The sequence below is a fragment of the Centropristis striata genome, chromosome 18 (genome assembly GCF_030273125.1).
Source record: "Centropristis striata isolate RG_2023a ecotype Rhode Island chromosome 18, C.striata_1.0, whole genome shotgun sequence".
Lineage (NCBI taxonomy): Eukaryota > Metazoa > Chordata > Actinopteri > Perciformes > Serranidae > Centropristis > Centropristis striata.
Window position 1 is genome coordinate 34,537,967 of NC_081534.1, and position 25,101 is coordinate 34,563,067.

At 39.4% G+C, this 25,101-nt stretch overlaps 1 protein-coding gene across 1 annotated transcript in view; it reads left to right on the forward strand.

Annotated features, from left to right (window-relative positions):
• The window catches only part of adgrg6 (adhesion G protein-coupled receptor G6), a 108,354-nt gene that overhangs the window by 21,313 nt on the left and 61,940 nt on the right, over positions 1-25,101 (forward strand). The window contains exons 6-12 of the mRNA XM_059355875.1: positions 1,947-2,009; positions 10,527-10,598; positions 11,509-11,631; positions 13,208-13,223; positions 14,806-14,987; positions 15,853-15,930; positions 16,857-16,925. Coding sequence (XP_059211858.1) covers positions 1,947-2,009; positions 10,527-10,598; positions 11,509-11,631; positions 13,208-13,223; positions 14,806-14,987; positions 15,853-15,930; positions 16,857-16,925 — 603 coding nt within the window. The remainder of the gene's footprint in view (positions 1-1,946; positions 2,010-10,526; positions 10,599-11,508; positions 11,632-13,207; positions 13,224-14,805; positions 14,988-15,852; positions 15,931-16,856; positions 16,926-25,101) is intronic.

The window sequence follows — 25,101 nt, forward strand, 5'->3', positions numbered from 1 at the left end:
TCTCCCGCTGCAACAGAATAATAATAATAATAATCAGACACAAGGCATGTAATGGGAGAAGGTTTGATCTGTTAAATACACAGAGGATCAGGGAGATTTCAAAATAAAACACAGCGGATCGTGTTTTTCTGGCGAGATCTTCGCCACAAAGTGATTATGTACATTCACTGAGTGAATATTTAGAAAATAAAACATATATTTCACGCTAGAAATGTGATGAAAATCCATTTTTATGCAGAAACTAAGTCAAAATATTGATTTTTTTCACAAAAAAATAAGAGAACTGTCCGCCATGTTTTTTGTTCTGACCGCCGGAACCTTGAAAGTCACGTGACTTGGACACAAACCAATAGGAACTCTGCATTGTAGCGAAGTCCGTATGTACTTCACGGAAATTTGAGTGATTCCGTGGCTATTCCACGGATTCCTGTGAGACCAGGTTGAAATAAAAAGACATGTTCCCTCTTAAATCCAGCCTGCTGCCGTGTGTCTGAATAAAGCTGAACATTAGTTCACCATGAACCTCGTTCACGGAGCTTAAATATGAGAAATATATATATATAAATATATGAGGCGACACTAGCAGCTGCTGCAGTAAACATGCTGAGTCATCACATTCATTACTGCTGCCGCTAATGAAAGAACCACATAATAAATAACTGTTTTATTTACAGCGAGGAGGAAAAGATTGAGAATGAGATAAAACTCATGTTTCACCAGTAATGACGGCTTGTTCTTCTAGTAGCTGGATTCATTATCATAGCTCGTTATTATATTCTATTATTATTATTATTATTAGTGTCAGTTTTCTTTATCTCCGTCCTCCCGCCGACACCTTAAAGAGCTGCAGGATTCACCCACACTACATCATGGGTCTCAAACTGGCGGCCCGCGGGCCAATTGTGGCCCTCGTGACGATATTTTGTGGCCCCCACCTTGATATGAAAGTTTAATGTGAGTTTTATATGAATGGCTCTTTACCGTGTTGTGTGTGGAAGGTCCCTTTAATTACTTTTATTGGCCATTTTGTGTCCTTTTTTTGGTAATTTTGTGTCTTTTTTATTTTTATTTTGTGTCCTTTTTTTTGCTAATTTTGTGTCTTTTTTTGTTGTTGTAATTTTGTGTCTTTTTTGGTCATTTTGGGTCTTTTTAAAGTGATTTAGTGTTTTTTCAGTCGTTTTCTGCCTTTTTTTTTTTAGTGATTTTGTGTCTTTTATTGGTAATTTTGTGTATTTTTTTGGTAAATTTGTGTCTTTTTTGGTATTTTTGTGTCTTTTTTGTAATTTTGTGTCTTTTTCTAATACTTTTTTGTCTTTTTTAGTAATTTTTTGTCTTTTTTAGTAATTTTTTTGTCTTTTTTTGTCATTTTTTTGTCTTTTTTTGTAATTTTGTGTCTTTTTCTAATAATTTTTTGTCTTTTTTAGTAATTTTTTTTGTCTTTTTTTGTATTTTTTTGTCTTTTTTTTAGTAATTTTTTGTCTTTTTTAGTAATTTTTTTGTCTTTTTTTGGTCATTTTGTGTCTTTTTTGGTCATTTTGTCAAAAGATTTTCTCTGATAAATTTGATTTTTTTTCTGATAAATTTGTGATTTTTTTTCTTGTAATCTGTGAGTTTTTTCTTGTACATTTTTGAGTTTTTTCTCCTAACTGTGAGAAGGTTTTTGCCCTAAACCTTGGTCAGTCTTTCAGTCTGATTATCAGGCTTTAAATGATCAATAAGTGTCAGTTTCAGAAGAGCAAATTAAAAAGATTAAAGAATAGAAGTTATTATGTCTAATAATGTTCCACCACCTGACCCCATAATATTTAATTTAACTGTATAACTCTGTTGTGTCTGAATGCATCAACATTAATATCAACGTATTAAAAAGTGTTTTTTTATTAATGTGTCCCCTGAACATTTAACTGATTAACCTTTTTCTGTTTTAACCCCTTCCTCCCCTGAAGGTGTCTCCCCGCCCACTACTCCCGCCCCCACCAGCTGTCAATCACCTGGACTGGGCTGCCCAGGTAGGACACACACACACACACACACGCACACACACACACACACACACACACACACACACACACACACACCTGCACGCTGAACGCTGCTTCGGGCTTCAACTTTAAAAAATTATTAATTAATTAATTAATTGATTAATTAATTAATTAAAAAAAAAAAAAAAAAATATATATATATATATATATATATATATATATATATATATATATATATATGTTTCAGAAAACCAAAATCAGAAAACCAAAATATAAATTCAAATAAAAAAAATAAATAAATAAAAAAAAAAAAAAATATATATATATATATATATATATATATATATATATATATTTTTTTTTTTTTTTTTATTTATTATTTTTTTTTTTTATTTTAATTTATATTTTGGTTTTCTGATTGCCCAATGGTCAATAATGGTCGTTTATGTGTTTCAGCCCATTAAAAACTTAACAATCCATAAAAAACTCCCTAATAAATAATATCCATTGATTTCTAACTTTGATGCACCAGACCTGACAAAGCATCAATTCAGGCTTTTTACTTATTATTTTACTTTTTACTTTTGTTTCTGCATCATTTTGGTACATTTATTGACAATAAATGACATTAAATCAGATTCTTGTGGGTTCCTACCAGCAGTCATCCAGACACGCTTCCTGCTGATGAAACTCACTGAGCTGTGTTTGATGTTATTGATCCAGACGTGATGCCCTTTGGTTTCCAGATATATCCAAGACTTCTACAACATGTACAGTACAGAGCAGCAGTAGTGGTTACTGCAGCAACAGTTGATGATGGAAAGTGTTCTTCACATTGAAATGTGAGGCCAAAACCATTTAAACCCTCTGATGCACAACATGGGTCAAAAAATGACTCATTCATCCAAATTTGATTTAAAATTAAATGACCTAATACTATAATAATAATAATAATAGTAATTTGTTTCAAATGGTTACTTTCCACACTCATATTTAATGTATTTAACATGTTTATGTCTCATTTTGTCACACATACAGTGGATCTGGAAGGTTTTCACAGCGCTTCACTTTTTCCACATTTTTTTATGTTTCAGCCTGATTCCAAAATTGATTAAATTAGTTTTTCCTTGAAATTTTACACACAATACCCCCATAATGAAATTTTTTGACAAATACAGTGATACAAAAAATGTTTTTTATTGAAAAAGTAAGAAATGAAAACAAAACATTAGGATGTATGATGATCAAAAACAAGTTATTTGAGGAAAACCTGGAATACTGAATGATGAAATTAATTTATTGCAAAGATATAGAACATAAAAACTCAGTCGGGTCACTTTAGACCAGGGGTCTCAAACTCCTGTTTTTACCTGGGGGCCGCTGGAGGCAGGATCAAAATGACCAAAAAAAGACACAAAATTACAAAAAAAAAAGACACAAAATGACAGAAAAAAACCTAAATTACTAAAAAAAAGACACAAAATTACAAAAAAAGACACAGAATTACCAAAAAACCCCACAAAATGACAAAAAAAGACACAAAATGACAGAAAAAAAACCTAAATTACAAAAAAAAAGACACAAAACTACCAAAAAAGACACAGAATTACCAAAAAAAAACCCACAAAATGACAAAAAAAGACACAAAATGACAGAAAAAAACCTAAATTACTAAAAAAAAAGACACAAAATTACCAAAAAAGACACAGAATTACCAAAAAAAACCCCACAAAATGACCAAAATGACAGAAAAAAAACCTAAATTACTAAAAAAAAAGACACAAAATTACCAAAAAAGACACAGAATTACCAAAAAAAACCCCATAAAATGACAAAAATGACACGAAATGACATAAAAAATACTAAATTACTTTTTTTTAAAAACACAATTATTTAAAAAAGACACAAAATTATTATTTTCTACAAGTAATTAAAGGGACATTCCACACACAAAACTCACATTAAACTTTCATATCACGGTGGGGGCCACAAAATATCGTGCAGAGGGCCGCAATTGGCCCGCGGGCCGCGAGTTTGAGACCCCTGCTTTAGACCATGTTGGGCATCAAAGGGTTAATGTATTATGTAATCGTATCAGTGGTCCAATCACTAATAGAACCACCAGCTTCACTTCCACACACACATGAACTTTCTACCTGCTGATAAAATCCGTCACGTCCACGTTGACTGGCAGCTTTCACACAAACCCTCAACAAACACAACCAATCAGACGCAGCGGCTCCTTTGAACACAATCAAACATGTTTGGTGTAAAAAAAGAAAAAAGAAGAAGAAGAAAGCTTTTTCTTCTCGAGCTGTCTGGACTTCTTTTGATCTGCAGATCAGCAGATCGATGCGTTCAGGTAACACAAACTTCTGCATCAACACATAGATTTATTTATTTAAAACGATGGTAGAAAGTGTTTTTTTTCTTGGGGATTCTTGGAAAACAAACTGAAGTGAACTTTAGTGCTGCATTTGTTCATCATACTGTATAAACCAGGGGTCTCAAACTGGCGGCCCGCGGGCCAATTGTGGCCCTCGTGATGATATTTTGTGGCCCCCACCTTGATATGAAAGTTTAATGTGGGTTTTATATGAATGGCATTTTACCGTGTTGTGTGTGGAAGGTCCCTTTAATTACTGTTTTTGGTAATTTTGTGTCTTTTTTAAATAATTTTGTGTCTTTTTTGGGTTGAAACTGTTTAATTAAGTTGATGCATAGTTCAGCTTTTTTTGCTTAATTAATGTCGGTTGTAGAACTGTTGCAGTAATCGTTGAATGTGCTTATGAACAGCACTTTCCATGTGTTTGGATGCAGATTTTGCAGTTTTATGTTGCAACTTTTGATACTTTTCATTCGTGCTTGTAATGTGTCATCAACTGACATGTTTGTGCTGGTTTATTAATTATTAATAGGGCTTTCTCCGACTGAGAATTTCCATTGTGGACTCTCAAATCCTTTGTGTTTGTCCCTCAGTGATCCCTGTTTAACCCTTGTGTTGTCTTGGCGTCTCCACTGTGTCTAACAGCAGAGGAAACCCTCATAATGATCTTTTTTCAACCTGAAATTGGATGACTTTTCCTACAATGAGCCCAACATGAGAAAAAGTTGCCTTTGTTCATATTTCGATAAAAAGCTGAGCACCAACAGGGTACAATCTGGTTTTAGGCTCATTTTCATACGACAAAAACCATAAAAACCATAAAAACCCATGCACGCTTGCTAAAAAAAAATCATATTTACACCCATGCAGTAACTTTAGCAGTAAAACTTATAAAAATAAACCCCACTGACAGGTGTGCTGTAATGAAAAATGAGTGTATTCCACTGGTTAAATCCATTTTTTTTGCTCTTTAAAGGAGGAAAACCTCCATATTTACCCAGTTTGTGATGAGTGACAGGTTGTTTCTTCATGCAAAATAGATTTGGGTTTTTAAATTCAAACAAGCTGCCTTTATTTAAGAGTTTAGTGAAGTTAGAGAAACACAAGGGGTTAAGCTTCATGTTGTAGTGTTTGTGTTGTAAACAGAGCGGAGGAACAGACAGACGTTAATATTTTGGTGCTTTTCATGGTTATAAATGCAATGAAATGAATGTTTTGAGCCTAATTTAATTCTCCCACTAGAGCTCTGATTAATAAATGCCCTCTTTGATTTAGTAAAATCAGACATTCAGCAGCAACATTTTACATTGAGGTGACTCCAGGTTCTAGTCCCGTGTGTTGAATGACACTATAGAGTCGACTTTGTTTTTTCTGCGTTTTGTTCTAAAACAAAAAGTTTTCCACGTTGCTGCATATTGGACACATGTACGCCAACACCAATATATCACACCAGTATATATCTGAGTGATATTGGCTGGTGTATTTATCTGTCTGGCTCATAGGCTGCCATGTGCTCTACAGATCGTAAAGAACTTTGATTTATGAATTTTGGCGCTCTGACGAAATTGAATTGAGACGAGACCAGACCAGGAAGTCAAACGAGGACAGGAATCTCAATCAGGTGGAAATAAGGAGCTTGTTGGAGAGGAAACAGATGCTGCAGACTTCTCCAGCAGCTCGAGTGTCTGCAGATGAGGACAAAAAGTGTAGAAAGGTTGTAGTTTGATAAGTATTCACAACGTGGACAAGAATCTCCTCAGGCATGCTCTGGTAACGGCATTTACCTTAGATCAGCTGTTCTCAACCTTGGGGTCGGGACCCCAATTGAGGTCGCGAGATGATTTCTGGGGGTCGCCAAATCGAAGTCAGCTCTGTTTCCACTGTGTTAAAGTGTTCATGTGTTTTAGTCTTTTTGGTCACTTAATGTCTTTTTTTGGTCATTTTGTGGGGTTACTTTGGTCATTTTGTGTCTTTTTTTGGTCATTTTGTGTCTTTTTTTGATCATTTTGTGGTAAATTTGTGTCTTTTTTTGGTCATTTTGTGTCTTTTTTTGATCATTTTGTGGTCAATTTGTGTCTTTTTTTGATCATTTAGTGGTCAATTTGTCTTTTTTGGTAATTTTGTTTCCTTTTTTGGTAATTTTGTTTCTTTTTGGGGTCATTTTGTGTCTTTTTTGTTCATTTTGTGTCTTTTTTTGGTCATTTTGTGTCTTTCTTTTATCATTTTGTGGTCAATTTGTGTCTTTTTTTGATCATTTTTTATGGTCAATTTGTGTCTTTTTTGGTAATTTTGTTTCCTTTTTGGGGTAATTTTGTGTCTTTTTTGGTCATTTTGTTTCTTTTTTTGGGTGATCTGAACTGTGCATGTGAGATTGTGTTCAGTGAGTGGGGGTCGTGGACAACATGGATGTTAAATTGGGGGTCGCGACTCAAAAAGGTTGAGAACTACTGCCTTAGATGACCCGTTGGTGTCCTACAGCAAACAGAAGAAGAAGAAGAAAATAGGTCCCAGGAAACATAGGGATGACCCCCATAAGGTGCATAGTTAAGACAATTATCACAAAAAAACATGAGAAAAACATTTAAAAATACCAAGCTTCAAATCAAGAACAAGGACATGTGATGCAAGTATAAAAATAAATAAATGACAACTGAAAATGCTCATAGATGAGGTAGATAGTATGTCACGCACATATAAATTGTAGTAGAAAAATAAATAAATGACAACTGAAAATGCTACAAAATCATAGATGAGGTTGATAGTATTTCTTGCACATATTAATTGTATTGCACATGTCCGTTTCAGTGTTGAGAGTTCTGACAGCCCAGAACTAAATGTTTTTACGGCAAAGTTTAACCCTAACCATAACGAGACAGAAAATAGTTCTTGTAATAACATCCAAAGTGCTAATCCTAGCCATAAGCTTTCAAAAATACAAAATAAAACATGTCTAAAAAGAGTTCAACGCCTGCTTTTTAGTGAAAACCGCCTGTGATAATACGATAAATTACAAACTTGCTAAAGAAAAGGTATGTTAGGGGTGTTTCCATTACAGTCGAATAGCTGGAATGAGGCAAGGCCAGTTTATTTGTATGGCACAATTCAACACAAGGTGATTCAAAGTGCTTTACATAAACATTAAACACAGCAAGACACAACTGAAAACAGTAAAAACAGTCAATTAAAACAGGGAAATAGAAATAAAAATACAAATAAGATAAAATAAGATACAGCAGGATAAGAAAAGAGATAAAATAATAAAAAGCACAAGTAGTTTCAAACATCCCTCGCCGAAAACGCCCCTAATTTAAATATGAGCCGTCCTAGCGGCCTTTTGACCAGACTTTTTTCGGCCACAGTTGCGTCTCCCGTGTTTAATCTGTCGTGTTTGTGATCACGGTCGAAATTTTGGCTCTGTAATGAAGTAAAAAATTGAGACGAGACGAGACCAGGAAGTCAAACGAGGACAGGAATCTCAATCAGGTGGAAATAAGGAGCTTGTTGGAGAGGAAACAGATGCTGCTGCAGACTTCTCCAGCAGCTCGAGTGTCTGCAGATGAGGACAAAAGTGTAGAAAGGTTGTAGTTTGATAAGTATTCACAACGTGGACAAGAATCTCCTCAGGCATGCTCTGGTAACGGCATTTACCTCAGATGACCCGTCGGTGTCCTGCAGGAAACAGAAGTTTAGGAACTAGTTTTTTTAAAGAAAACCCACCCCAGGGTGCCGTTCAGCCCCCGCCTGCCCAGCCAGAACCTATAAAGTGGAATTCCTCATTTCAGCCAATCAGCTTTGCTCCAGGAGGTCACATGGTGCAGCAGTAGCCGTCGGTCAGAACAGTAGCTGGGGGCTCGCCAACCCTTACTCCCTGAATGTCAGTTCTCACACTATCCTGAGCTACAGAGGCCTCAGAGGGACATTTTTCTAAAGGTCAGTGTTCGTGAGAGGGAGCACATTAAAGTCCAGCTTGTGTTCCAGAATATAAATGGCTACGGCGGCGCAGACGGGTCAGCGGGCCATGGGAGAGCACACACAAGGCCACAAGTTAAGTCCTGGATCCAGATCGGTCCGGGTCATCTGAAGAGCAGCACCCCGGAGCCGGGAGGGAGGCAGTCCTGGTGGTTTTTGATTGACAGCGAGGCTTTGTGTCCTCTTGGACCACCGGGACGCTGAGAACAGCTGCACTCCAGCACACAAAGCGCTCATCAAGGTGGAAGCGCTCAGGAAAACTCAGCTCTGTTTGGATGTGAAGGCGTCAGTTAATAGGATCAAACAGAGAGACGCTCCCGATGGAGTTTAAAGGGAGAGATCTGACAGAAATCACAAGTTCTCTTCTGCTTTTAGCTTCTGCTGCTTCTATTGTGATTGATGATTGATGCTACATCAGTATTTAGCAGTATAAAAGCCTGATTCAGGCCTCAAAATACAGGTGTGGTCCTTTACATGAAGACTGTCTTGTACAGGTACATCTCAAAAAATTTGAATACCGTGAAAAAGTTTTTGATGATTCTGGCTTACAGATAATGAAAACACAAAACTTAGTGTCTCAGAAAATTTGAATATTGTGAAAAAGTTGAATATGTGAGTCCACAGTTGGTATTTTGTGTCTCTTTTGATAAATGTATGTCTTTTTTTGGTCATTTTTGGGTCTTTTGGGGTCATTTTTACATCTATTTTTTTTATTTGTTTAATTTTTGGTCATTTTTGTATCTTTTTTGGGTCATTTTTACATCTATTTTTGGTCATTTTGTGTTGTTTTTTTTACACAGGTACATCTCAATATATTACATTATATAGATTATACATTATAATATAAAGCGTTCAATATTTTTTTGTCAATTATTTCAGAAAGTGAGACTCATACATATTATATAGATTCATTACTCATAGAGTGAAATATTTTCAAGCCTGTAATTTTGATGATTCTGGCTTAGAGAGAATGAAAACACAAAACTCAGTAGAATCTAATAATATATTTGGAATATATATATAACAATCTCTTTTGTACTTTTACTTCAGTATGTTTTGAATGCAGGACTTTTACTGTAGTGGAGTAATTTGGTGTGGTATTAACAGGGCTGGCTCTAGTCCATTTGGTGTCCTCGGTGAGATCCATTGGTGTTGAACAGCTCCGCTTGCTGTTTCATGCAGGGAACTCCTGTTTGTGTTTGCCCATGGTGCCAACCAGCTATATAATACAACTGTCTGTCTATAGAATTATTAACTTACAGGTAAATCCTCAAAGAAGCCCAACTGGAGACGCTAACAAAGTTAGAGACAAGAGAGACAATCAAAGTGCAAACCGCTCAAAAAATGTGCTTAACTGTGCTAAGCTAGCGTTGCTTTATTTCAACCTAGCTAGCAAGCTAATACAAATGAAACGTCTTCACACAAAACGGCATTTAAAAAAAGATTGAGACTTCTTCTCCTCCTCCTCTTTTCTTCTCTTTCGATACTGAGCACCGGAGCACTTTGACGGTGTTTCATCTTGAAGATTTATCAAAACACAACGTGTCTGACCGTCTAAAGGGGGGCAAGGCAATGACCACACGTCACGTGACTCAGCACCACAAGTGACAAAATGTCATTGTTTATCTGTTTCTTTATTTCTTTATTTATTAGATAAGATATATCAAAACATAACGTGTCAGTCACTTGATCTCACCTGACCTCTGTGACAGCGGTCTGACTGTCTAAAGGGGGGCAAGGCAATGACCACACGTCACGTGACTCAGCACCACAAGTGAGAAAAATGTAATTGTTTATCTGTTTCTTTATTTTGTTCATATTTATTATATTCAAGACAGAACACGAACGGAGGGCGACAATGGGCATCGAAAAGTATTATTGTTATTTGTTTTTCTCCCTCGAGGGTGACTGGCGGTGCCCCTCCTTGCCTACACCTAGAGCCGGCCCTGGGTATTAATACTTTTACTGCAGTAGAGGATCTGAATACTTCTTCCACTGCTGGTATTTGGGGTCTGGTTTCATATTTGATGTCGGTAAAGTCCGTCTGCAGCCGTTTATTCCTGTATTCCTGCTGTATTCTCTGGACCTCGTCCTGTTAAAGGTTCTGCATTGAAGATTGTCGTGCAGCTTCACAAACATTCATCATCTGCTGCATCTTTCTCTCTCTCTCTCTCATCAAAACCCCCCAGCTGCTTCCTCTCCCGCCACCCCATCCACTGACTCCACTAACACCACCCATGCTACTAATGCCAACACCCACGGTAAGCAACCCTCCTCCTCCTCCTCCTCCTCCTCTTCCTCATTCTTCAATCCTCACTTCGCCTCCTTCTCCTCTTCTTTTCTCTCCAGTTTGGTCCTTTTTGCTTATTTCTCCACCTACTTTTGTTCTTCCTGTATCCACTTTTATAAACGCTCATTTATGGTGTTCAGCTGCATTATTTGAAGCCTTTTCTTTTGATTTATGACAACAGCAGCTAAAGCCTTCCAGTCCTCTTCTCCTTTGTTTCATCCTCTTGTAAATCTAAGAAACATTTTGGGGCTCGTCTAAGATCCAAAGGTTAGGCTTCTTGAATAAATAATTTTCAGTTCACCACCAAAAACAATTATTTTTAATGTTTTTTTTTTAAGAAGCTTTGTTCATAAAATCATGTTTGACCTCCTGAAAGTTGCTCGAAGCTATTTTACTTTTGATGAAAAGTAAAATCCTCCATTATTCATTTGTTCGCTCCATTCTTCTACCTGAGAGAAAAGTCTGCTAATTCTGCTCTGATGAGCGTGTTTGACTCTGGAGACTAGATAAACATTATCTACCACTGCATTAAAGAAAAATGACTTCATCAAATCTTTTCCGTTAGTTAATTAACCTTTCTGTCGTTCTTTTTCCATCCGAGGAGCTGAAATGACGAACGAATGTTCGCAGGAATTTATGAAAATCAGCTCTTGTTCTTTGATTAGGATAATAAGGGTTTTTGTTCTGAGTGCAGTTCACTGAAGTGGAAAAGTACTTTGCACAAGACTTTTTTTTATGAATTCAAGCATTAAGGACGTCTTATTCATGAGTGTGTAGAAAGTTTGTGCATGTTGGTTGTTGCTGACCTCGGCATTAAAACCCATTTTGTTTTTGGTGTGGTCCGTCTCGTTCTGCTGTATCCTTTGATTTGTGATCTCCAGTTCCCCCTCCCATCAATCCATCTCCATCCACCATCCCTACTACTAGCATGCCACTAACCCCAACCATCAGCACCACCACCACCACCACCACCTCCACCAGTACTCCCAGCTCCTCATCCTCTGGTAAGGCTCCATCTGCTTCGCTGCTTTGTTGTTTACCACGAGCATCTCTAGACCTTCCATGCCAAAAATACCAAAGTTCAAATCAAATCAAATCAAATCAAATCAAATCAAATCAAATCAAAAAGCCCTTAGCAATTAGGTCCTATGTTCCCCTCTTTGTATGAGACCAGGGAACACAGGACCCATTTTCCCCGCTTTTCCCAAAAAGGGTCCTATTTTTCCACCATTACTGCAAAATTCCATGGCAAATCGGCCTATGTAGGCCTACGGGCTGTTTGACGCGCATATGCAAATAGGCCTAGACGAGGAAATCAAAATTTTAATTTCTTTTATATTTTTATAGTACGCCCTATTTATTTATTTATTTTTACATGGTAAAAAAGGTTTTTTAACTGTGGTTTTACTCCATTTCTATAGCTTTTAATCTCCTCCGGGTAACTAACCGGAATAGCTCGAAAAAAACTTCTGCCTTTCAACCTCTGCCCGGATCTCCGGCCTCCATCTTTTAAAACCACTCTTTTAACTATTTTATAGATAAGAGACACCTTTTTAAAAGCTTTCATTAAAGAAAATCCCTCTCGTGAAGGAACCTCTAAAAAAGATTTTATCAATATTATCCTCCTGTGCCCGTTCCCGTTTTAATCCGAACCTAACCCCGCAACAGTGGGGAACATATGCTCTCCTATGCTCCCCGGTATGGGTAACATAGGGATGACCCCCATAAGGTGCATAGTTAAGACAATTATCACAAAACATGAGTAAAACATTTAAAAATACCAAGCTCAGAATCAAGAACAAGGACATGTAATGTAATAAATAAGATTAAAAATACATAAATGACTACTGAAAATGCTACAAAATCATAGATGAGGTTGATAGTATGTCTTGCACATATTAATTGTATTGCACATGTCCGTTTTATTGCATATTTCAATTAATTTATGGGTGTTGAGAGTTCTGACAGCCCAGAACTGAATGTTTTTATGCCAAAGTTTCACCCTAACCCTAACCGAGACAGAAAATAGTTCTCGCAATAACATCCAAAGTGCTAATCCTAGCCATAAACTAGGATAGTTTTTTTGTGAAAACCGCCTGTGATAATACTACAATTAATGGCCAACTTGCTAAGGAGAGTTTAGATTGAAACAAAATGTATTTGGAAGTCTAAAACATCCAACTACAACTTTCTAAATAAACACAAACAAACTTCCCGAGGTTCTGTTTGAGCTCACAGTGTAAAAAACACTTTTTTTTCACCCGTTTTTTAAAACAAAGCTTGTATAATCATCAAATATCAGACAAAGCAAATGTAAAACTTAGATTTGAAAACGAGCCAGAGTAAAAGTTAAGGTTGTCATGAATAAAATGATGTGTGGCACTTGATGCTGAGAGCTATACTAAGGTCAGAATCACTGAATAAATACAGGAGAATCAGAGGCCCCATAAAAGGACTTTATGGGTCTTTAACAGACACGTTCTCGACTGAAACCCGGACGAGGGGGACCAGATGTCCTCAACAGTTTGTGACAGTCCTGAATTACGTGCAGTTGTCCCACATCCTGTCCTGCTTGTCCAGAAAATGAACTCTTATGGTAATAGATCATATGAACGAGCTGGAAAACAAGCTGAGGAGACCTGACTCAGTGGCACAGCTGGATAATAATCAAAATGCTGCACTGAACTTATTATTGTGTATTTAGGAGGGCAGCCAAACTGTCACAAATGATTAATAATTCTAATTATAACAGAGAGACGAGCTTCCCTCTAAAGTTCTGCCTTTGAACTTCATGCCAGTTTTTGTTTGATGATGACAGATCAAGTAAAACTGGAGATTAGCTCAAATATATATTCGCTTAAAATAAAGAACTAGCTGTTCTCATCATTTTACCTCTTAAATGTCATACGTTGGCTCAAATCGTGACATTAAAAATCAAAAAGCTGAACTGTATCGTGAGTTTGAAGACTCGTGAAACCCTGAATATTAATAATATAAACTAGTTTTTCCACATTCACAAACACTTAGTTTGGGAGTGTTCCCCCAACTAGTTCGTAATATTAGCTGGTTTATTAGGTCTGGTGTTGGAATTTTTTTATTGTGTTAGCAAAGATCTCAACAATTTTTTTGTTAATCCACTGAGTTACAGTGAAAAAATAATGACCAGGTCATATAAAATGATACCAACATGTCATGATAAACATTTTTTTTAAATGTATATACAGGCAGGATGAAAAAGAGTCAAAAGCAGACAAAAAAACACCCAAACTCCAAAGAGTTAAAGGATTAATAAGTGCACATTAATCACTTATATAGGCTACAATTCTAGCTTCTTATTATTTGTTTTCATAAAATAAGAGTATTTTTTTATGTGCTGTCACTTTATTGTTTATTGCAAGGATTAGGTTATCACCTGTTGTTGATGTCAAATTGTTGGGTGAAATTTATCCCCCCAAAAAATATCAAAAAGTATTTTCGTGGGCTCTTACAGCTTAATAACAATCTTAAGTGCTGAAAAATTACACATACACACTGTACTGCTACAGAGCTAACTGTTAGCCTGTTTGCACATACACACTGTACTGCTACAGAGCTAACTGTTAGCCTGTTAGCACATACACACTGTACTGCTACAGAGCTAACTGTTAGCCTGTTAGCACATACACACTGTACTGCTACAGAGCTAACTGTTAGCCTGTTAGCACATACACACTGTACTGCTACAGAGCTAATTGTTAGCCTGTTAGCACATACACACTGTACTGCTACAGAGCTAACTGTTAGCCTGTTAGCACATACACACTGTACTGCTACAGAGCTAACTGTTAGCCTGTTAGCACATACACACTGTACTGCTACAGAGCTAACTGTTATAGTAATATATTCCCTTTTTCTACGTTATTCTGGGACACTGAAATACAAAGTAAATGTGCAAACAATTGAGTGGCTTAAGTTATCTGAGTGTGCCAAAAAAAACAGAACCCTGACTCTAAGATGCTTTTGGGAAACCCAGTTTGTGCACCAAATGTCAGAAAGTCTTCTCTTGATCCAGACGTTTTCCCTCTTGGATCAAAAGAAAGACTTTTGAGATTGGTCCTGCAAGCAAACAGGCTGAAGGCTCGTCCCATTAACAGTCTGCTTGTGTGTTTTGTGTTACTCACCTGCTGCTGACTTATCAGTTGTGCCTTCCACTACCATCATCACCACTACAACCACCACCAGCACCAGCACTACTGCTTCCCCTACATCTACTACATCTGCTACATCTACTGCATCTACTACATCTACTGCATCAACTACATCAGCTGCATCTACTGCATCTACTACATCTACTACATCTACTGCATCTACTACATCTCCTGCCACTAATGTTGCCTCAACCAGCGGTACGGCTCATGGTAAGGTAGCCGACCGTATCCGGATATTATCCCGAGCTGACGTTGCGAGTCAGGTTCTGATTTTATCTTTGATATCATTAATACCAGCAGTTTAATGGGTCGGCATAGCTTAATATATCATACCAACTGTTCATTTTGTGATAAAACCACCAAATTTAGCAGATTTCATTGTCCCCAAAATGTAGCTATGTTTTGAAGTTTATGTGTCCACAGTGTAGCTGTGTTTATAAATTGATGTCTCCACAATTAAGCTGTTTTTAAAAAGGTCGTCCTCAAAGTATGGCTGTGTTTTTAGGTTGTTGTCCCCACAATGTAGCTGTATTTTTAGGTGCATTTTTCTTGACAGGTTGCCGTCTCCACAGAGTAGTTGCATTGTTATGTCCCCAAAATGTAGCTGTGTTCTTTCCTGGCTCGCCCAACAAGGTGTTTATAAGTTGATGTCCCCATGATGCAGCTGTGTTTTTAGATGAATGTCCCTACTATGGATTTGTCCATCTATGTTGATGTCTCCACAAAAAGATCGTGCTCACAGTATAGCTGTGTTTTTAGGTTGTTGTCCCCACAATGTAGCTGTATTTTTAGGTGCATTTTTCTTGACAGGTTGCCGTCTCCAAAGAGTAGTTGCATTGTCATTTGCCAGTAATGTAGCTGTCTTTTTACATGCAATAATGTAGCATGATTTACAGGTTGCTGCTGCAGTGAAAACACTTACTGACAGGTTAAAAAAGATCTGGATCACCTTATAGGTGTTTGATTCGACATCCTGCTCAGAGTTTCGTATGAATGTTAACCTGACTGATACTCTGTGATTGTTTACTCTCCCTGTAGCTCCACAGGCAACCAGCAGCACGGCAACTGCTTCAGCTGCTCCCACTAACCACCCAGCTACTAACCCCACAGCGCATGGTAAGAGTCAGCTTTACATGCAAAACACATGCAGTCACAGGTCTAAAAACCATGTTAGATCCTCATCAGTTTATGTTTACAGGGTCCAGGGGACTAAAATCTGCTGCGACTGCCAAGTAGTTTCAATAAGTTGGGGAAAAAAAGCCAAATAGTGATGAATCCTAAAGTAAATTAAATTAATTTCAGTTTATTTCCCAATCTGGTTAAAAGATTTTGGGTAGATCTGGACCTTTAATGTGGTTGTAATTAACAATTAGTTATTGTTTATTCTCATATGATAGTAGAACAGTTTAAATTAGTTTTTATTTCTTCTTCTTTTTATTGTGCCAACCAGAATATCAATCAAACTGCTGTTGGGTTGTTTCAACAAGAAAGAAACAACTTTTTTCACTTGTACTTTATTGACAAGTCAAGAAAAAAATCAACCGAATGTCTTGGTTTATTTGTTTAATTAAATTCAGTAATATGATGTGTATTTTTTTTTTTTACATAGAAATGCTGTCATTCAACATTTAAGACCATTAAGCAATTAAATGATACTGTAAATTATATTAATTTACAGATTTAAGCATCCATTTTAAGCTTAATATTTGTAATGAAAAACCCTGTAAAATAAGTAAATATCTAGAATATATGTTTTTTTTTTTACAGTGCAGCTGTATTAACTTCTCTTTAATTCTTTCTTCGATTAAGCATGTCTGTCCGTCTGTCTGTCTGTAGACAAATACATAAATATTAATATATTTAGTTGTTTCGTGGCAACAGCTATCTCTGTGTATTAAAAGTTAATTTTAATACTGAATATTATGTTATATGTTAGGTAAAAATAACACCTTTAGATTACTCACACTACTACCATCGCTCTGAAATCATCCCTTCTTCCTCCTCCTCTACTCGTTTGTTTCTGTCTCTCGTCCTCCTCTCAGTCCCAATAACTCCGACTCCGACTAACCAACCAGCCACTAACTCACCTGTTCCTGCTGCTTCCTCCTGGGGTAAGATACTCACCTGCTCGCCTGGCTCGCCCACCAAGGTCCATACTTTCTAGTCTAGTTTTTTTCTGGCTCACCCACCGAGGTCCAAACTCTCTCATCTAGTTCTTTCCTGGCTTGCCCACTGAGGTCCAAACTTTCTTGTGTAGTTATTTTCTAGCTCGCCCACCGAGGTCCATACTCTCTCGTCTAGGATTTTTTTTCTGGCGTGCCCACCAAGGTCCATACTTTCTTGTCTAGTTCTTTCCTGGCTCACCCACAGAGGTCCAAACTCTCTCATCTAGTTCTTTCCTGGCTCGCCCACTGAGGTCCAATCTCTCTCGTCTAGTTCTTTTCTAGCTCGTCCACTGAGGTCCAAACTCTCTCGTCTAGTTGTTTCCTGGCTCGCCCACTGAGGTCCAATCTCTCTCGTCTAGTTCTTTTCTAGCTCACCCACTAAGGTCCAAACTCTCTCGTCTAGTTGTTTCTTGGCTCGCCCACATTTCCCTGCTGCTGTTTGAACTATGATCCTGAACACATTTTCTAAACGCATCATATTTGGTTTTATCTCAGTATTTAGTTTGATTGTGTTCCGGTTCTTTTAGCTGATTTTATACTAACAGGTGAATCCATAAAGCAACCGAATCTAGTCAAACAACAACTGTCAGCTGTGTTTGTCCCCACTAATTCATCTTTAATTTACTTTGGTTGCGTTCAGGTTCTTTCAGAGCTGATTTTGTACTAACAGGTGAATCCATAAAGCAACATAATCTAGTTGAACAATAACTTTTCTGGTTTGGTTTCCTCTCAATACTGTGTTTACTGCTATTCTCCTTTTTGCTTGACTTCTTTTCCAATAATCATAATATATTTATTAGAATATCAGGGATTAATTTGTAAAGTACACAATTTAACTTTATGTAATTTGAGAACATTTGGGATTGTTTCTGTGATATAAAAGTGTCGTCTTTGTTTATACTGCTGCTTTTAGAGTTTTTATTACCTTGAAAATACTTTTTTAATACTTTTATTTACTATCTTTAACCTGCTTTTCCACCATAACGGGGTCTGGTTTGACGTGCCAGCGAAGACGCCGTCTGTCCGCATCAGAAGACGACGGCATGTTTTTGGATTCACTGCAGCTGGATCTTCTATTTCTCTCACTCCCGGACCTCCAGCCACCATAATCAGACTTCGTTGGAGATCCTCCCATCGTCGGCCCATTGCATCCAGCCACTCAAACCCTCCGAGTCCCTCAGACCGGCCCAGACTCTTAGCTCCGACCCCAGCTCCCCCTCGTCCCCGACCTCCGAGGCCCCGGGGCCATCGCAGCTCCAGGACCTCCCTCGGTTACATCTCCACCCCTCTGATCTGGCAGGGGAGGAAGAGGCCGACTGGAGGGAGGCGCCCAGCTTCCACCAGAGCACCACCGGCGCCGGTGGTTTACATCACGAAACCTGCACAGGCAGCCGAGCTCAAATCCACAGCCGGGCCTTCATACACGACACAAACAGCTGGATTCAGACAACGCACAGCTGGGCTGAAAAACGCCACCCACGTGTTGGGATATGTGCAACCCACGCCACCACCAAACCTTTCTACAACCACTAAAGACTCAAAGCTCCTTCCTGAATCAGTGCTTTCTGATCCACAAAGAGACAAGGCAAAGGACTCTTCATTGACGGTTCAAGCATCATCATTATCATCATCACCGTCCTCGGCACTTAGCAACAGGAAGAACAAACCGGTGGCGCCGCAGTGGTTGCTGCTGAGCGTGAGCAGTGCTGGAAACCGAACGAGTACCAACCTGACGGATCCACAGGAACCACATGGTGGTGAGTCCTCGTCAGGCTCCGAGCAGTTCGCGTACGATCTGACCGAACTCACGGAGGAGGGCGCCGCTTTCGGGTTGTACGAATTTGACGCCGCCTACTCCTCGGATGACCCCGGAGTGGCGGGAATCCTGGCAGGAGCCTTCATCGACCCCGATCCCAAAAGATCGCTCCCAGACCCTCATGCTGCTTCTAATCCTCCGGTAACTTTTTCCGCGGGAGGAAAGTTTCACAACGATTCAGAAGGCCGAGCGAGTGGCTCAGCGGCCGGCGGCCAACTTCCTCAAACTTCCTCGATACCAACCGCTGGATTCGAATCCAGAAGCTCTCAGACTCTGACAGCAGCTCAGATGCACCACAGGATCCCAGACAACATCAATTCCAGCAAACAAGAGCAAGAGGAAAGTTCCTACACTAAAGCTGTCACTCAGCAGCTGGACACACCTCCGTCTCTCCTCATTCCCCCCCGGCCCGTCACACTGAGCTCCTCTCTCCTTACACGGGAGATTTTTTACCGAGAGCAGATTATCTCGTCTTCAGTGCCACAGTGGGAAAACATGGCCAAGATTTCCTCTTCTTCTCTTTCTGCAAAACCCTCGGACAGTGTGCATGAAACAAAGATTTCTGGAAGTGAACTTGCAGTGGGCAGACTCATAAACAATTTATATACGAGTGCAGACATTTCTGCAGAGCTCAATCTCCGAACAACTCCTGTTTCTCCCCAAACTATTTCTAATACTTTAGCATTCCCACACTTCTCCTCCCTGTCTCTTTTTCACCCATCACCCTCTCTTTCTTTTTCTTCCTTCCCCTCCTCTCTCTCGATCGCTCCATCTGTCTCCCCCGTTACTTTACAAATTCACACCTCCTCTAACAGCCTCACCTCTCCTCCTCCTCCTCCTTCGTCCCCCTCCCTGCTCCTCCCGCCCTCCTCTCTCCAGCAGGCCGAACACAAAAGGCTTCCAGGAGCAGATGGCGTTGTTGAATCTGCTCACGTTCCCGAGTCGGATAAAGTCAGCGGGAACTTTCAGCCTTCTGCGTCTGTGTTGTCATTTCTCTCTCTGTCCTCGAACCTTCAAAGGGACTTTGTTCCAACAAGAGTTGACACGGCGTCCTCGTTGCCACTTCCGGCTGAATCTCACATGTCTCCTGCTGATGGTGGACCGCTCCCTGAATACCACTTACCGCCTGCTGAAGAGTCCTCTGACGACACATCAGAGCCTTCGAGTGGTCGATTGTCCTACTCCAACAGTCATCAGCACCTAAATGGGCGATCAGAGCCGTTTTTCCAAGCAATGGGGAGTTTTTTCAGTCACATTGAGCCCTCAAGATTATCCGTGGAGAATTTAGCATCCAGCTCTGAGGTATTTACACCAGATTTACCCGCCCGGACGCAGTCTTCACACCCTGAAATGGGATCATCGGTTGTTTTGTGGCCTTCACTCAGCCAGTTCTTGGCTCTTGGTGCAGATCAGAAACACTCGAGCGACACGTATTCTCCGCCAGGCGCGTCACGTCCGAGGAATCAGTCTGACGTTGTGTTTACATCGCTGCCAGCGGCCTCTGAACGCACCCCGGCTCTGCTGCAGGAAAATATCGATAGAAGTCAAAACTCTGCTTCTCTGTCAGCTGTTTCTTCTCCATCCTCAGAGCCGTTCCATTCAACTGACAACCTGTCGCTCAGATTACCTTCAGAGGCTCTTCCAGCTCTGCAACCCTCTCCTTCCTTTGGTCCCGCAGACGAGAGGCCTCAAACATCTTCATCTGCTCCACGAGAAAGACATACTTCCATCCCAACCTTTCACAGAGATCTGTGGAGGCTGCAGCATTTAGACACCGTCGCTCCCGCTGGCCGTGACGATGCATTTAATCGGCCCTTTTCCTCTTTGTTTTACCCGGCAACGAGCCAGACGCGTGCACAACTCGCCACCTCGACCCCCCAGCACGCTGCAGGGCCGGATTATACACACCTCCAAAACACCGACCGCACACACTCTCCCATGCATGAAAACATCCCACTTCGTCCTCCATCCATTTCGCCCTCAGCAACCCTCGCACCTCCTTTTCTTCTCTCTCTTCAACTTCCTCCCATTAATCCCACAATCATCCCCCACATGACTGTCTCTGTGTCCTCTCTCCTCCCCCCTCCTCTCTCTGCTCTGCTGCCCGGCTGGGTGGCTCTGCAGCCGGCACAAATTGGCTCATTGTCGTCCAGTTGGCCGGCCGCTGGATTCCACCAGCCCACAATAACCACCGAGCCCCCCCCGGACAGCCGTTTACTGTCCGTCCAGAGATCCACCACACACCCTGTTGGCCAGTTAAGTCCCGTTCCCCAGGCTCCCTCACTCTCTGACGAAAGACTGAAGCCCAGCCCGTCAGAAGCTCTTGTTTCTGCCGAGGTCGAGGCTTTGCCAGATGTTGCACACAGCAGCTCTCACTCTGTGGACGCTTCCGGGTTTGTGGACGATCCGGTGTTGTCGCCCGAGGCCTCCGATAATCTCTCTGCAGCTGGGAAACTGTCACATCCCTCCGCTGCGTTTGACCCCGCGGATGTTGTTCCAAAAATACACCTCGCAGATGACGAAACATCCTCCTCTTCTGCAGACACTGTAGCTCAGCATGTGACGTTAAAAGCCTCGAACATTGAAATGCAAACTACCTCTCCATGCCCCACTGCTGCTCCCGTTATTACCAACCCCCTGCACACTTCTGGCCTCAATATCTCCTCCTCCTCCTCCTCCACCCCCTCCCCGTTGGCCTCCAGACCCCCCGCTGACTCCTCTATTGATGCCCAGAGTCAAGGCTTCATCTCTGGGTTTGAGGAGCTCCCACCTCCCCGGAGTGACAACCACTCTGCAGGCTTAAAGTACCTCTCCGTGTCAAATGCAACCACTGTTATAACCCTCAAAGACTCTCCTTCAGTGCCGGCTGAAATAACAAACACCACAAAGGCTAAAAGCGCTGTAGAAAGTGTGGAAGAATCTCCGGGGAACGTGACAGGCAGCAAACAAACGCCAGATCTCAGTGTGAATGCTGGCTTGCCAACAAAGTCCAATTTAACTGTTTCCAGTTTGAACTCCAGTCCAAGTGTGTCAGATCACAGCGGGACTCTGCAGGACTCGGAAGTTTTTTTCATGAATCCGGATCAACATAAGGGTGACGTTAAAGACGGCCTCCTGTCCCCGCCGCCCTTCAGCGCTCAACACTTTATCACCACAAAGCGCTCGTCTCCCACAGCTCCGCTCAGAGCCGTCAGCCCGGCGGCGGGCGGTGGCGGTGGCGGCCTCAAAACGCTCACGGTGCGCCCGACACCTGGATCCCCCGCTGTGGGTTCAGCAGCCCAGCGGCCCTGCCAATGTAAACAACGCTTTCATTTTACATGTCTGTGTGGACTGTCATCGGGGAACAGTATGTCATGCAGTAACAAAGAACTGTAGATGTAGAAAATCTAAAAAAAACAACAGCAAAAAATCATGTGTAAAAACAGTCGCATGCTGTAGAAAGTTACATCATTGTATTAAGTCTTAAAGTCTGTTTCTGCAAAAGAGGTGCAAGATTAATGGACATATTTATAATGTAAATTATATGGCCAAAAGTATATGGACACATATTTAATCATAGTTTTGCTGCAACTTTATGGTTTGGTTACTAAAGTTCCAATAAGACGTCATCTAATGCTGGGCTGACACCAACAGATGTCCCCAGTCCCAGACTAAAAACTGAAAGTCTTTAGTAAATCTAAGAGTTTTACTGGAGTCACGGCGCTCCGTATTCTCCATCGTTAAGTTTAAGGTGGTAATCTGTTTCATATCAGTCTTTTCTAGTCTTGGGTTTGCCGCAGTGACATAACACAACATGGTTTTATTCATAATGATTTTGGTTATTATCAAGAATGTTTCCATGACTGTAGATGTAAAAATGACCAAAAAAGGGCACAACATTATCAAAATAGACACAAATTGACCAAAAATAGATGTAAAATTATCAAAGAAGACACAAATGATCAAAAAAGACACAAAATGACCAAAAATAGATGTAAAAATGACTAAAAAAGACACAAAATGATCAAAAATAGATGTCATAATGATCAAAAAAGACACAAAATGACCAAAAATAGATGTAAAAATGACTAAAAAAGACACAAAATGATCAAAAATAGATGTCATAATGATCAAAAAAGACACAAAATGATCAAAAATAGATGAAAAAATGATTAAAACACGAAATTACCAAAAGATGCAAAAATTACAAAACAACCCAAAAAACAAAATCACCAACAAAAAAATCAAAATGAGAATGTAAAAGAATTGATGTAAACATGACATGTCTCTGTTTTATAAGCTGCCTTTAGAATCACATGGTGTCCACATACTTTTGGCCAAATAAAAACAAACATACTGAAACCTTGTTGAGATTTTATACATATTAGCAGCTTTCCAATGCAACTCTCCATTAAAAGAACGGATTTTAAGACTGAATGCAGCAGTAAATCAGGTGTTGAGGTGGTGGTTCTGCAGCTCGGTGTCATTTTTAATCAGTATTTAGACTTTTTGTCCGTTCTCTAGAGCTAGATATGAATGATGGGCGTCCCTCAGGGACCGGAGGCTCCTGATTGGCTGGTTGTGATTCTGGCCGCTGAGTAGAAACATTAAAATCGAGTCTGGTCGTCCAATCAGAGTGCAGTATTTAGTCGGGTTCTTGTAGTTTTTTTCTCTCCATTTACTTCTGTTTTCTCTTGTATCTGTCCAACACTCTTCTTACCTCATATTTCTTTTTTAGCTACAAATAAATCCTCATTTTTTGACACTTTTCTCGTCCGTCCAGCCTCTGGGTGGAGACGTCCTGCCTCGCTGCTCGTACAGTAAACAGTAAATAACAAACAAATGACAAATACAAACAGTCTGAATGTTTGCAGCGACCAGAAGCTCCTTAAAAAACCTCCTCAGGACATTTAAATGTCTGTGTGGAGGTTTGCAGCCTGCAGAGTCTCCCACCGGGCTGATGATGGAGTCTGACTAACATGTAGATAAAGAGTGACACCTAGTGGCCGATGTGAGGCGCAGCAGGAGAGCTGAGAGCCTCAAAACGACACAAACATCTTCTGTTTCACACAAATAATCACTGGACACACTTTATTTATATTTTAACAAGCAAGGAGAGAAAACCCTGAGAGGATCTGACACCGTTTAGATGGAAAAAAAAGTATCTATAAATTAATTTTGAGTTAAAAGAGACGTGAAAAAGTCATGAAACTAAAATATTTTTTAAATTAACTTAAAGTTTTGTTTAAAAAAAAAGGAAGAAAAGAAACTAAATGTTAAAAAGAAACTCAACAAGAAACCTATGAAATGAAACTTTATAAATAAGAGACACAATAAATATAAATAAAAGAAAAAGGACTGAAAGAATAAATTATTCTCATAGAGAGACTCAAGGAAAACTTCTATTATTATTTTAAAAATTAACATGAAAATATGTAAAGTTTTTCTGTCAGTCAGCTTCTAATTTAACATAAATACGTTAAAAAAACGTTATTATTCAATAATAAATTATTATTTTGGTTGATTAAAGTTTTTCCACAGACTTTATCAGTTCTGATTAATTAAAATTAAAAGCTGAAAGAAACTCGCATGTTTCTGTATTTAATCTTCACAGGGAAATTAAAATAAGCTTTTAACATTATATAACTTCATTTATTTATTTATTTATTGCATAAAAAACAAGTTAATGACATAAATAAATAACAAAAAAGTATACACATGTATAAATATTTAAACATCACTAAGAAGCAGAAGAAGAACATTTAGTGGTGTGTGTGTGTGTGTGTGTGTGTGTGTGTGTGTGTGTGTGTGTGTGTGTGTGTGAACAAGTCAAGTATAGTTTATTTGTCCCAACTTGGGCAATTTGGTTGCATTTTAGGTGTATAAAAGACATAAAAAACAACACATTCCAACACACACACACATACAACAGATCACAGCCTCAATAAACAACCTGGTCTCACAGGAATCCGTGAAATAGCCACGGATTTGCTTAACTCAAAATCCGTGGCTATTCCAACATACAAAGTGATTATGTACATTCACTGAGTGAATATTTAGAAAATAAAACATATATTTCACGCTAGAAATGTGATCAAAATCCATTTTTATGCAGAAACTAAGTCAAAATATTGATTTTTCACTAAAAATGAGACAACTGTCGGCCATGTTTTTTGTTCTGAAAGTCACGTGACTTGGAACAAACCAATAGGAACAAATATCCATGGAATAGCCACGGGATATGACTGTCATTAACTTGCATTGTAGCCAAATCCGTGTCAGTTTCACGGAAATTTGAGTGATTCCGTGGCTATTCCACGGATTTTG